This window comes from Protopterus annectens, chromosome 13.part0 (assembly GCF_019279795.1).
Source record: "Protopterus annectens isolate FY-2018-M chromosome 13.part0, PAN1.0, whole genome shotgun sequence".
NCBI classification, from domain to species: Eukaryota; Metazoa; Chordata; order Ceratodontiformes; family Protopteridae; genus Protopterus; species Protopterus annectens.
In genome coordinates this window covers 1,325,389,140-1,325,404,421 of record NC_056747.1, presented here as the reverse complement: position 1 = coordinate 1,325,404,421, position 15,282 = coordinate 1,325,389,140, and the positions used below count along the sequence as shown (strand labels likewise).

Here is a 15,282-nt window from a genome sequence, read left to right as displayed (position 1 = left end):
ACTGTGCTCTGAAGGAATGTAAACCACCAGAAGAACCAAGTAATGTCAGACTGCAAAATCCCAAGCCTAAAGAGCCAGTCTGCAAAGAAAGTATGTCTCTGTGCCTCCTTGTCTGTTGATGTACCACCACATGACTGTGGTATTGTCTGTAAAAATGTTTAGAGGACCCAAAACCCAAATGAAGAGAAAGGCCTGAAAAGAGAGAATTAGAACCCTCATCTCCTTAATGTTGATATGGTCTGCCATTTGTTGACAGGACCAAAACCCTGGACTTCAACATTTTTGTATGAGGCTCCCCAACCCTGATTGGAATCATCTGTGTACAGCTCCTGTGTAGGGAAAGGAACCTGAAAAGGTAAACCTGGATTCAAGGAAAGCTGGTGAATCCATCAAGTGAAGCTCAAGTTAGATACAAGGCAAGAAGAAGTGGATACTCCAGAGGATGGAAGTGTTGAGCCAAACTGTCTTGAGATACCATTGAAATTTCTTCATGTGGAGTCTGGAAAGGGGGACCATGAGAATGCTGGACACCATGTACCCCAGAGCTCATAGAAATTCCCTTGTAGGAGGGACTGGAAATAAGCAGCCAAAGACAGGACCTTGGGAAATGAGAGGCAAGCCATCACTGGAATGGTTTGAATTCTACAACCCGGGAACATCTAGTCATGACAGTGAGTCAACACAAACATTTTGAAATTGAGAGTGAACCCCACACTGTGTAGAAGCCTAGTGAAGTGAAGATCCTGAATCAGGAACTGCTGAAAGGGGTGTTTGAATCAAAGGATCATCCAAGTAAGGGAATATTTAAACTCCCTGAAGTCTGCAGTAGGCTACCACAGGAGCCAGACATTTGGTAAAAATCCTCAGAGTTGTAGAAAGACTGAAAGGCAAGAGGAAAACTGATAATGTGAGGGAGAAATGTAAACATTTTCTGAAAAGAGAATGAACAGGAATGTGTAGGTAAGCATCGTTTAAATCCAGGGATACCAGAAATGCCCGAGAAAGCAACAGCGGAAAAAGTATCTAAACAGAGGATACTGAGAAAGGGAACTTTGAGAAAGAACAAATCTAGAACGAGACTCCATGACCCCTTCTTCCTGACAACAAAAAATCATCCTGGAATAAAAACCTGTTCCTGGTGGAAACAAGAGGACAGGCTGGATGGTTCCCTGCACCACCATATCCTGAAGAACCAAAAGAAAACGTGGGAGATGGCAAGGAGGAGGGAGAGGAAGGCCAGAGAATGGAGGAAGGAGCTTCATGACTGTAAAATAACAGTTTTGGATAATGGAAAGAACACGTTTCCATGGTGATCTGTTGCCAAACAGGAAAAGAGAGTCAACCTGAGGGACAGAGATACAAGGCCAATGGGTAGGAGTGGCTGAATGTCAAACAGAAGCAGATTTGTCAGGGAAGGGAGGCCTTTGACCATTAGAAGACTTGTACAGGAAATCTCTCTTAGAAGCCCTCTTGCCCAAGAAGGCTGTTAGGCTGCCTATGAATAAAGGAAGGCTTAGATGTAGAATTCCTCTGAAACTTAAGAACAGGAGAAAGATTAGTTTCAAATCCTGCATAACTTTACCCTTATCCTGAGAGGTCGTAAAAAATTCCGCAGCAGTGCCAAAGTGATTCTGGCTAAGGAGGAGTCTAATAATTTGGCTTTGATGCCTTCAGAGAGTGCCTGGAGGCAAAACCAAGAATACCCCCCTCAGAGATATATATGTAGGGGAGGCATCAGCAGCATCATAACTGTATTTAACAGAATGATGAGCCAACTGAGACTCGGAGCTCCAAGGGAAATGACAAGTCTTAACCCCCTGAGTCAGGCAAATCAGCCAAGTTTGGAGAGAAGAAGGACATATGTAGTCATATGGGTTTGGTAATTAACAGCCCTAAAATCCAAGGTAGAATAAATGCACACATTTTACCATACCTGTCCATGGCAAGTCGTCATTATCAGATAGTAAAAGGCTTAGAAAAGGACAGAAACTTGGATACTGTATCAGGGGCTACAGAAATAACAGCAGGATCAGAGGAAGGGCTTTTATACAAAAACATTCGAGCTTCGGGAACCTTACAGAACCGGTTAGGCTTCTTAAGGGCAGGGGGTTGGGAATCAGGGGCCTGAGCAGCTGCAGTAAAAGTATCCAAACAGTCATCAAGCACTGGATGGACTGCAGAAGGTCGAGGAGAATCTATTTGTTAGAATTAATACCTTTTTTGATCAGAAAACTTGTGAACAATCCCACTTAAGAAGTTCCATCACACAAATCACAATATCACCAAGGGATAGTTCTTGTGTAGGGGAGCCAGGGGAAAGTGAATCCTTTTCTTCAGCCCCCAGGGCAAGAGGACAGCGGATCTGAGAAGAGTAACCCAATGACTCCTCAAAACACTATAACTTTTCATCAGATGAATCAGAGTTCTTAGGATACGGAGTACAAAGGATTAATCCAGATAAAATCACCTTAGCTGCAGAATCTAGGAGACTCTCTCTGTTATCTTCCCTGTGGGATGAACAAAGGCACCTTGTCGAAGTTTCAAGTAGTTCATTCAGTTAAGTAGGTAAATGGACAAGTTAGAACAAGAACACTGTGCTGTTGGTGCAAAGCAAAATTGTAAATTAGCTTTGTTACTGTCCTTTCTTCCTCATAGCTACAGATGGGAAGACAAGTTAAAATGTGCTACAGGTGTCTTCAGTATTAATGCAGCTAGAATTGATCAGAAAGCCTATTAGGAAAGGCCTGCAATAGATTCAGCCACATTGGTACAAGGGGAAATAGAGTGTAGAAAGCACTACAGAGAGATGGAAAACATTAAGAAAGGTTTGTTAAAAAGACAGCTGCAAGATAGCATATCATCAGAAGAAAAAGGAATTTCAACTATTAAGGAATGCAAGAAAATCATCTTTACAGAATAAAACTGACTATTTCAAGATTGTGACAAATTTTTGCCAACTGCAATACAATCCATACAAGATGCAACATGACAATTACCATGACAGCCACAGATGTCACAGGATATGACAAGAGTATTAGGACAAAAGGCATGTCCCAGGCCTACACGATTATACAGGGAGAGAAGTGCAACCAGGACACTTTTAGTAGAATCTACCAGAGGCGGATTACTATTTCCATATCAAGTAAATAAGCATGTGTGACAGTTTACTTCAAGAAATATCAGGCAATCAAGAATTCTTATTAAAGGTATGAACAGATAGAAAAATTAAAAAGTGTGCCAGGATTGCATTAATGACAGACTGATTTAATAAATCTTCATAAGATGATAGTAAAGTGATTTGAAAGCATTGCACTGCTTATATCTATTTAAGGGATACGTTTAGACATATATACTCTTATATTATATATATATATATATATATATATATATATATATATATATATATATATATATTTTTTTTTTTTTAAAGGGTTCTGCAAAATTGATATTTTAACTAAAGCAGTGACAATTGTGTATACCACAGTAATACTTCCAAGTGTAAGGTAATGCATGCAGTGCGCATGTGGTGTCTCTTCAAGCTTCCATGCCCTGCTAGTAAAGATGTTGGAAACTCAATCCAGCCCTCCTACAGGCATTACAAAAAACAATCTTGTACTTCAAACTGTAGCAAGCCAATAACAGCTTGCCACACTAACTTCATGAAGTGCCTTTCTGTATCAACAAAAGAATACCTTACTCAACAATGGCTATGCTCCTGTAATACTCCTGGCTAGTTTTTCATGTCTTCGATCAAATGTTTTCTATTCTGCTATCTTCTTGTCTTACTTCTACCAAATAAAAATACCACAATAGTTTTTAGTTATATATCTAATGAGTTTCATATTACTGTCTGTAGTAAGACTTAAGAAATGTAATGTTTTCTGTTTTACATTCCCCTTTTTGTAAAGTGTTATTGTTTGCAACTGTCAAACTTTGTGCATATTGTTTGTAAATCATTTAAAAAGGTTTGTAATCTTTTTGTACTATTGTTATGGAGCTTATCTCCCCAGGTCTCCATTGCAAACGGGCTACTTGCCCAGCTGGACTCTACCCGGTTAACAAATGTAAAATAAATAAAATAAACTGGTTATCATGCCCCCTAATACTTTGCACTGGGGCAGCATCTCTTTACTTTCACCCCACCCTTGCTATGCTACTGCCCCAGGGACATTTCCAGTATAAAGCTGGTATCTGCCTACGCTATCTTAGACCTTTTTTGTTCAAATAGGAGACAGAGAAGCCCTTGGAAAAAGATAGAAATGCAAATAGTTGATTATAGTAAGTGGCAACAATGGAGAATAAGACCCCTACCTGTGCAGGAAAAAGGGGGATAAGTAACTAGTATCACCAGCCATCTGTCCAAATCTAAGAGCAGCCAAGGCCATAGACAAGGAAGAGGAGGTTGCAATAGAGAAATCCAGCCCATTTTGGGATGCCTATAATTCAAAGGGGGTAGATAAACCAGACGAGATGGTGTGACAGTAGTAGTTTAATAGTGATGTATGGTAAGTTCCTACTCAACTGTACTGTAGGCTTCATTAGATTGCTATTGCAGAATCCTTCTGAGAACTTCAGGATGAAAGGAGGATTGCCTAAGAGGAGATAAAGGGTTGTAGTATGCCCTGCAGAATGACTGAAGAAACTTTACTCAAGGCCTGGAGGTCAGTGTCTAGTGTCTGCTGTTTTGAAAAGGTGTGAACAGATGTCCAATGGCTGCTTCCAGCATGACTCGGGTACGGACTCTCCTTAAGGAATGGAAAGGAAAGTAGTTTTAACTGGGCCTCTAGTACTGTTGGCCTTGAACGCGACTGCGAAGCATTTAACATGAAGGAGTAGCAAAACTGAACATACAGTTCTAGCCATTTAGATGTAGTCTGGTTAGGTACTGTCTCTACCTCTTTCTTTGCTGCAAAGATAACAAATAATTGGTCAGGTTTTCTTATGTTCTAAGTCTTGTTTATATATCATCTTAGCTGTCGGTGCAAATCTAAGGCGTGCAGAATCTTTCGCCCTTTTTTTGCAAGGCAAAGAATACTGGTAAACTGGATAGTCTAATTTAAAGAGAAATGTGTCACAACTTTGGGTATTAATGAAAGATTGGTTGTGAGGCTCAAAATATTCCACATTAGTGCTTGCAGTTCTAATACTCTCCTGCCAATAACAAGCAGAGAAGAGGGTACAATATTTTGTCAGCATGAAGGATATGGTCAATAGACCTCATTGCTTTGCCAAATATGACTTACTTCTGTCCCCTGTAAGCTTTCACATTTTGTCTAAATCATTGTCTTACTCCATTGTGCTTTTTTAGGCAATGCCAAACTGATAAACCTTCAGATGAGACATGGTTTAAGGTCAGCAGTGCAGGGCTATAATGCCTTCCACACATTCAAGCCAGTTATTGCACAAACGGGGACAAAAGGTGTATGTATCTCATTCTATAGCAAAAACAAACATCTCAATGTTAGTCAAACAGGATGATGCACTTGAGCTTCTCCATGTCCAGATTTCCACAGGCACAAGCTATAGGTCACTCTCCATGACCCAAGAAACCCACATCTCGTACTTGGACTTACTGGAGACCCTCACCATTCAACCCAATACCATATTCATGGGTGACTAACTACCCCACTATAAACTGGGATACTCACATGACCCCAAACGTACAAGCACAGAGGTTCCTAGACTTGGTAAACACACAACACCTTGGACCAGATAAGTCCATTGGCCCACTAGGGGTGCAAACATACTCACCCTGATAATCTCTAACATTGGGAAACACTGTACCCCCCCCCCCCCCCGCACCCAGTTTAGTGTCCTCTCTGGTAAGGCCAGACCACAGTGTGTCTACTTAAGAAAAATCAATTCTATGTCTCCAGCTAACCCTGAAATATTTAAAAACTATTCCAAGGAAAACCTACTACTAAGTGATAACATGTCAAAATGTTTACCCCCCCCCTCCCCCCACCAAACTCTGAGAACACAGCTGCCTATGCAGAATTGTTCACAAAAATCCTCTACAATTATGTCACTGAGTACAGAGAGCAGTTCCCACCAGAAATAAGCCCAGAACCACAAAAAAAAATTCTTGGTGGAATCCAAACAAAAAGACTGCACAACCAAAGAAGAAATTGCAATTCCCAGTATGATAAACACTCAATTCTAAACAAACAACTAAGAGGGAAAATTAAGTCTTAAGACAAGTTTTAGTCGAGATACGATGGTATCCAATAGTGAGCCCAGTTAATTAAATTTTTGTTGAGAGTGATATTGGATTTCTAAAGGGGGAGAACGAACCCCACATTCTGGAATAGTGTCATGATTTGAGAGAGAGACTTGCCTGTTCACCTACTCCTGAGACATCTCCTGGATTAAGCAGTCATCCAGATAAGGGAAGAACTGAATGCTTTTATTCTAAAATTCCTGAAGCCCAACATTTGGTAAATACCCCTTCTATAGAGATCAAACAAAAGAGCAATGAGGGAACCTGATAATGCAAGCCCCCAGCTCTGAATTTAAGCAGCACCTGAGGTGCTCTATAGATTGTAATGTAAATGAAGACATCCTTCAAATCAAAGGTGACCATAAGAGCTTGGGGAAACAGCAGTAGCAACAGGGTCTAGAGACCCGGTGTCGAATTCTGGAAGTCTCAGATGCTTTGTCTTGAGAGGTCTACAATGGATTTCCAGGTTCTCTCTTTTCTGAGAGTAAAACTCTCTAATAGAACCCTTGGTTCCTTTTCAAGAGAAGCATCTTGCACTACGAGTTCTTGGATAGTGGCATACTAGATGCTTTTCAGTTTAAGTTTGAGCTGGGTGGCAGACTACGCATTTATGGTTGTTCCTTTCTGAAAGAAAGCCTCTGCACCCCCCAAAGGATTGCCTTTCACTGGCTACCCACTATTGCCTGCAGTATAAGGGTAGTGGCTTAGCTAGATCATTTATCTCATAGTATGGCAAAGTGCGATGAGGGTGAAATAATTGTATTACACTCTGCATAACTTCACCCCTTTGTTTAATTTTCTTAAAACTAGTTGGGGCCCTGATTTTTGAAAGAGCATTAAGTAGCTACATTATGACATAATCTGGTAGGGACGGAACCCTCAGCCAGGCATGCCTCCTAATTATAGGACCCTACTGCCTAGATGTTGTATCAACAGCACCATGGCCACACAGTGTTTTGCCACTTGATTGGCTGCCTGTACAAGATCCAAAAATGTTGCTGTCTGCTCAGCACAGACACCTCCTCAGTTTTCTCTCCTAGGTTATCTAGGAGGGTTATTAGGAACATAGTCATATATATTTGGCCGTTGCTAGCCCTGAAGGCTCGGGAGGCAACTGTATAAGCCTTCTTCTCAGTTCTATCCAAACCCCTACCTTTTGAAGCTTGGGAGTGTGCTGGGTGCAGGAACCACTTTACATCCTCTCAATGGAACTCTGACCACCACTGCTGGATCCACCACTGGATTCTTGTACAGATATTTGTGGGGGGGTCTTGCATCTTGTAAAACCAGACAGGTTTCTTTCAAGCAGGGGATCGAGACTCAGGTTTTCTGAGTCAGGTTCCTGGTAGACCACTGTAAAAGCATCCTGAATGGTTCTGAAATATAGCCACAGCTTGGAAGCATAGAGGCCCAGCAAGGCTGAATATCATTTTGGACTTTTGATGCCTCCTTCCCTTTCCATAGGGCTGATTCATCCTACAAAATTTTTCGCCATCTGGTAGTTCTTCTGTGGATGATCAGAGAAAATGGGGTTCTCAGTGTCTGTCACAGACAAAAGGGGAATACAACTGACAGGATAATCCAGTTCTTCATCCTCACTTTCCTGGGAGTCCCTTCTCCCCTAGCTGGTAGTGGGTCCCTCTTCCTTTTAGCAGTGGGGACTCCAGACACTGAATTGCATTTGATGTGCAGTGGGCCAGGTTGCCATGAAAAGCTACATTTTTAAAGAGCCAAGCAACCATGAGAATGCATTCTTACAATCTTTTTTTTTATTGTCTTCATCAGGTGGGAATGTAATATAGTTATTACATTCGCTACATAAACCAGGAAAGAATGTGCACCTTGAAGGCCTGGGGAGTAAGAGTGGCAGAAAAGGAAGACCTGCCCGATACATTGGATCTTAATGCTACTCAGAAGGTGGGAGGCATTGTAATTGTACTTCACACCTCTATGGTCGTCTTGTAAGGGACATTTGCTCTCAAAGTCTTAGTCTCGTACTGTTCTTTCACAACATGGCCCATGACTCTATGGAACAAAAATGGCCATGGTATTGTTATTCCCTTTTGAAATAACAAAATGGGCTTTGACCACAAATGCCCAGGTCTGGACATCCAAGGTAGCTGCCTCTCAAGCTTGGGCCCATTTGCATGTGCCACTGTCTGCAGGAATAGTGGCCTGAAAAAAGGCATTAAAAGCTGCACATCCACAGGCCTCTGGCAATCTAAGGACTATGAAAGGGCTTCAGTGGAACCAGCGCCCTCCAGCAGAGAAAGAACATTACCATCTCTTTGCATTTCTCATTCAGAGGGATATTAAAAAATGATGCCCTGAATGAACACCACAGCAGACAAGGTAAATGCCTCAGGTCTCTTCTGATCATGATACTACTACAGGGAGCGCACCCTACTTCTGACCATTTCAGGTATAAAACTCTGACAAAACATTATAGGATGTCATGATTCGGACCTAGACAAAAGATGCAGTAGCTGTGAAAATCCTTATGGAGGAAATCTGCCTACCACTGTACACCTGTCATTTTTCACCGCAGCTAAACACACAAAAGAAATAACACAGATTGCCCCAAGGAGGTACTTCACCTTCTCCAGAAGCTGCTAAAACCATGCCAAGAAGGGGGTTACTTTATTCAGTGGTACAGCTATGAGGCATGAGCATCAAATTATGGCAGGAAAGGTATGGCATCGGCAGACAATGGCCCATATGAGATAAGATGCCCCATATGAGAGTGTCTACTGTACATAGGGGGAGAGGGTTCTGAGCTCTGGAAGTCAGGCTGGACAAACAGGGACATCATCACCACCCCCCTTCCCTCATTTTATACATGGGGTTATTAGGGTGTTGTGTGAAACAAAGATAAAATGAATGTAATTAGAGTTTTGCTGATTCCTGAGCTGATCTTTCATTGTATTGCATTGCCTGCACCTCTTACAGTGTCATTTCAGTTGCTTCAGCACTCATGCCTGACTGTCATTGCCCTCATTTCTTCTTGCCTTCTTCCTGTCCATCCCAAATCTTCTTCCCTATATTGTCTTCTGCACATGTGCCCAAACCACCATAACCTGTTCTCTTTGACCTTTTCTGAAATTTGAAGCACTTTGATTGCTACTCTGAAGCCCTCATTTCTTGATCATTCCCACAGTGTGCATCCTGCCACCCATCTCAGGCACTTCATCTCCTTCACTTTTAGCTTCAACTGCTCCACCTTTACTGCCCAGGTTTCTATACCATAAACTAGTACTGCTCACACCACTGTTTTGTACACCTCACTTTTCAGCTTCTTTGGCATTCTTCTGTCGTACACTTCCGATGACACTCTGGGCCAGTTGGCTGCACTTTTTCTGATTCTAGCTTTGCCCTCTTCATTCAAACTTCCCCTCTCATCATTCACCATCCCAGACACTTGACGCTGTTAACCTGTTACACTATTTTCCCTCCTATCTCAATTCTCATCGCACGACCATAGGAAGTTATTAGGCTAATGGCCCTACGGCCCTCACAAGCCTACCCAAGTTCTTACCCTTAATGGCCCTAGGGCCCTTACAAGCCTACCCAAGTTCTTACCCTGATTTCCGCAATTAGCACCTTCTTGACAATCATCTTCCAATTTCCCCCATTTGATGCCATTACATCTCTCTTAGCAGTATTCAGGTTCATCCCATGTGCCTTCAGTTTTGCACTCCATTCCCCTATCCTTTGCTCAAGTTCTTGCTCAGAGTCTGCTTGTAATGCCACATCACCTGCATACAAGCAGCTTTGTTGCTCTGTCGCTTCCAACCTGTTTGCTTATGTAGTCTATAACCAGTATGAACAGCATTGGGCTAAGATGAACCCTGATGAACATCCACGCCCACTGGGAGCCCCTATGTGGGTTGGGAGGGTGGCCTAATGGTTAAGGTGTTTGCCTTACAAACACAAGGTGCAGGGTTTGAGTCTCACAAGGGATAATTGGCTAGGCTTAAAATGGCTCGCAAGGGCAGTTAGCTTAGTATGAATCTATGAATCTATGAATCTATGTCAGACCTAACACTGTAATCAAGTAACTGGGTCCTTCTACATAGACGGCACCAATTCTACCTATGGTTCTGGGACTTTGAACTACTGCAGGATTGCCCAAATCAGCTTTCTTGGGACCTTGTCATATACTTTATCCCAAGTCTAGGAATGACCAGTTGGACTCTTTCCTCATCTTTATCTTCTTCTCAACTATCTGCATCATTGCAATCAGGTCAGTTGTGCTGCATCCTGACCTGAATCCAAACTACCCATCTCCTATCTTACTACTATGTATTCGTTTATCAATCATGCTCTCCAAAACTTTCATGCAGTATGAGAGGAGTTTGATACCTCTGTAAGCTTCTGTGGGAGTTTCTGTGGAGTTTTCTTCATTCAGAAGCTGCTGGAAGTACTCTTTCCATCAGCTTTTGATTTCCTGTGGGCTGGTGAGCAGGTTGTTGCTGGCTTCCCTTTTGCCGAGCATCTGGCTATCTTCTTTATCTTTCTGTCTTTGTCTTGTAACCTGAAAGTTTCTTTGTGCCATCTACTCAGTCACTTTCCAGAAGCTGAAAGAGTTCTTCTGATGCCTTCTTCTTTGCTATTCAAACTCTTCACTTAGCCTCTTCATTAGCCAATCAGTATTCCTTCTTAGCCTAGTCAGTCTTCTATCTCCTGCCTTTTCCATCACTCCTTTCTTTTGATGAGTTCCTAGAACTCTGTATTCCACTACCAGTTTTCTTTATCTTCTCCAGTGAAATGGTCTAGAAGCAAGAAAGACTTTTGCAATCTCTGATTCTACCCACTGTCCTTTCCTTACTAGAAATTATACCTGAATTGCCATTCTTGTACGTGCTCTCTCTCTCTCTCTCTCTGTTGCTGAACCATGCGTCTGTCACCATCAAGCCAATTGCCAGATAGTCTCGAATAACCTTGTCCGTTATTCCTATTGCACCACCCATGTTGACCAAGACAGTCCTCATATCCTGTTATGTGCATTCAGGTCACCCATTATCAACACCAATTTATATTGTTTTATCTAGTAGGTTCTACAACTGCTGTCTGAATGTATTCTTTCCTTCACTATCACAACCCTGCTGTGGAGCATAGACTGACATTATGAATTCTGCTCTATCCTTACACCGAAGTCTGACTGCCATGAGTCTGTCACTAATTCTAATGACATTCCTCATTGTCTTCTGAAGCCTCTCCCGCAACAAAATTCCCACACCATTTCTAGTTTGTCCTCCTCCTGTGTAGTAGACTCTGGATCCCAAGCCAAGTGGATTTGCTTCACTGCCCTTCCGTCTTGTCTCTTGGTTACATAGGATGTCCAGCCTCCACCTTAACATCATGTCACCACTTCCAAACTACATGCCCTTCGTGAACCTACATTGAGCGTAACAATTCTTCTTTCATGTTTTGCAGATTGGTTTTACATCCAGCTTTTGCTCAACAGAGCCATTCCAGGTAACCCAAGATGGGCACACTGGATGGCCAGTACCTTATTTACCCAAGGCTTTTGGGCTTTATGGTGGGTCAGGTCCTCAACCCACTCATCACAGGCAAATACTCACACCCATTTGGACACATTAGTCAACATAACCGACTGACATAGAGCCAATTTTTTGACCATTGAGTGGCTAGTCCTGATACGGCATGCAGTCTGTGATTCATATTCTTGTATCTTGAGGATACTTGCACACCACAGTTGATACCTAAGGCTGTTGGCCTATACAACCATTCCATTGCTGGGCACCATCTAGAATTTGTTCTGCTGCCCACAGCTCCAACTCTTGGGTGTGTTTGAGGTGCAACACTCCATGTTTGTGGCAGGTGGTATGAAACCCACAGAGACCCAGGAGGAACATGCAAACTACATACAGACATTGGCCAGAGGTAAGGATTGGATCTTGTACCTTGTGCATGGGAAGCGAAGACCGTAACCATTTTAACAACTGGTCTCTAAACAGGGACACCTACCACTATAACCCAGTAGTTATGACTACTGTAACAGTGTTCTAACAAATAGCATTTTCACAATATCTAAAGTCTGGTTTTGCCACAGTTTACTTAATTACACATTTCTTAACCTGCAGTTCTTGTTCTTTCTTTGAGCGATTCTTCTCCATCATTGCTACTGCTTGCTACAGAAATTATGCACCAAGTTTAGTAACTCAAATACTGTCTTTATTTGAGAACATTTTAAAAAACTTAACCAAGACAGTCTTACCGTGCATAGATGACGATAAATGCAATAAGTGAGAGGAGAAGGATACCTCCTAGCACACAGGAAATCACCACGACCGCCAAAAGGTATGCTGAAAATTAAAGTCAATTAATTAAAAACTGTCATAATGCCTTTATACTACAAAGAGTTACTTAAAATGTATTTAGGAATGAAATGCATTATGAAACTGCTAAAAACATGGAAACAACTTGTGTTATGTGACTCACAAAGACCTGATTCAAAAGCTCTAAGTATGGCTTAACAATTATGAAAGTGGACACTAAATAGAACTCTAAATAAATATTTAGTTACGCAGTTCAGCATGCTCAGTGAAGCTGCCACTAATTCAGTAAGCTAGTGATCCTAGCCAATATGACACAGCATAAATGACAGTCTTGGTGTGACACTATCGGAGCACTCATCAGATGAACTATTAGGGCGGTTCAGTGGTGCAGCAATTAACGTTGTCACCACACAGCAAGAGGTTCTCCAATTCAGTTCTCAGCTGGGGTGCCTTCTGAAGGGAGTCTGCATGTCCTCCCTGCATTCATGCAAGTTTTCTCCAGTTGCTTCAGTTTCCTCCCACATTAAATACATGCATCTGGAGCGTTTCACCCTGGGCCTCCGCTGAAAATAGGCTCTGTCCTAGTCGAACTTTCCCAGTCAACAAATGTTAAATAAATACATTTATTTTTATTGGACACTCTAAACTGGCCCTAGGCATGAGTGCGTGCATGTGTGTGCCTTCCGTGGAAGGCTGGGCACCGGGCTGCCAACTCGACACTGTAAAACTCTACTGCCAATCATGAGCGGACAGGCGATCCGCTGTGGCGACCCCTAACTGGGAAAAGCCGAAAGAAAGAAGATTTTATAACATGCTAACAAATTTTATAGCACTTAACAAATTAATCATGTTCACGGCAGCTGCATGGCATTACAGATTCAACATAAGCCATTTAAAAGTGCAGCTGGTGACAATAGTTTGTTCATTATGTCATAAATCTTAGCATGCAGTGTTGAGCTCCACAATTCCTTGCCCACCAGTTTTGTAAGCTGGGGGCTGGTCTCTAAAGAGAAGGCTGCTGAACATAAACAGCTTAAGCGGATTGCCTGGTGATTTTATAAACTATCAATTAATACCCCTTGCTGCTCAGGATTAAAAATCTATTGCTAACTTTAAAGTACGAAACTCACAATAGTGAGCAACTTATGTACAGTAACCATTGTATTGTTTTCATTTTAATGTCATACTAGAAAACTAGTGTGAAACACAAAGGTAACACAAAAAAACAAAAACTGAAAATTAATCACTTCATAAATCACATTTTTACTGTGATGAAAATTTCTCCTCCATCCCAGCATGTAGTATATTTGAAGTTTCCAGAAGTACATGAAAAAATAAGGACAAAGGTTGGATTATAAACATTAAGGGAACCTTAGCAAAACCATGTGACATAAATTATATTCACTGGTAGCCATTTGAAATGTTAGGACCCACTTTAGCGAGTTCCATAAAGCTGAAAACGAATGGCCAAAAAATGGCACTTAAACTAGTTTGGAGGGTGTTTGAAGTTCAAAGAGAGAAGTTCAATATTTCACTCCTCTCCAGTATTTTTGGTGGTGGTCAGGTTTGGCAGGTCAGCACTTCACTTTACAAGTGCTTACATTTCAGTAGTGAAGCCACATCCATCACGTTTACACTGTTCACATACATGAAGACAAAAGAGCATTCATTCGTGTTACATACTCATATACAGAGTGATAGCACAATAACTAGCAAGAAGTATATCACATATTTACAAAGTTTACAAATGTGTTTGTTTTATCTTTTCATCACATAGGAAAATAATAGTTATTATAGTCTGTACATAAATTAGACAGGATGTTATGACTACCCTGTATTTCAAAAGCATTTGCAAACACATTTTAGATGAACGTGTACATACATTTAAAAGTACAAAACAAATAAAAAGGAGCTCATTACGAGCATTAGCTTGAATATTCATAAATGAAACAAGAGGTGAATCTACATAAGCAAAGTCTAACCTCACTCTCACACACACAAACTGCTCTAGCATTTGCAAGGCTCTACTGCTTTGTTCAAAGTAGTTACCTCAGTGACTGCCCCATGCTGCATAAGAGAAATAGAACAAAATCTGAATTCCATAACATACGCAAAAGCTCAAAATATTTTAAAGTAGCTTAAAAAGCAACAAATGAAGGCGCTTGAAACAACAGGAAAAACATGCAATGCACAAGAGGCATGCAATCGTATAGACACTATAACCTGCACACATAAGCATGCACACTACATTGAAAGCATTGCAGATGAATGGAAGGCCACAGACACAAAGTTAGATTAAAAAAACAACAGGTAGAAGGAATTCTGGGGCATGAAACTGCAGCCTTCTACGAATTTGTTTTCTTAGTTACTTGTTTCTTTAAAAATCTAGCTATATATGGCAACATGGCAGCAGCAAAAAAAAAAAAAAAAAAAAAAAAAAAAACCAGCAGACAGCTACTCACTTACCTACCATGGTGCTGAAAGTTAATTCAAAATCCAATCACTTCCACTAGTTCCTTCCCTTTAAACCTCTTCATTTTCAGCTTCAAATCCACCTTGAGCAATGTTTCCAGTGCTGCTCAGCACAGAACCATTTTTTTTCAATGTGCATAACTGTTTCTTCCTGTCTTGACTAAGTATGAATTTCTGTTGCTCATCACCCTATTAAAATAACTGAAGGTGGACAAATGGGTAGCATAAGACAGACTAGGCTTAGTAACTTTTTACAGCCACAGTTTTAAAGCTCTTGACTGAACTATT

General features: G+C 41.3%; 1 protein-coding gene across 1 annotated transcript in view; it reads right to left on the bottom strand.

Annotated features, from left to right (window-relative positions):
- The window catches only part of LOC122788280 (streptococcal hemagglutinin-like), a 755,305-nt gene that overhangs the window by 27,631 nt on the left and 712,392 nt on the right, over positions 1-15,282 (bottom strand). Inside the window, exon 10 of the mRNA XM_044055345.1 lies at positions 12,462-12,549. Coding sequence (XP_043911280.1) covers positions 12,462-12,549 — 88 coding nt within the window. The remainder of the gene's footprint in view (positions 1-12,461; positions 12,550-15,282) is intronic.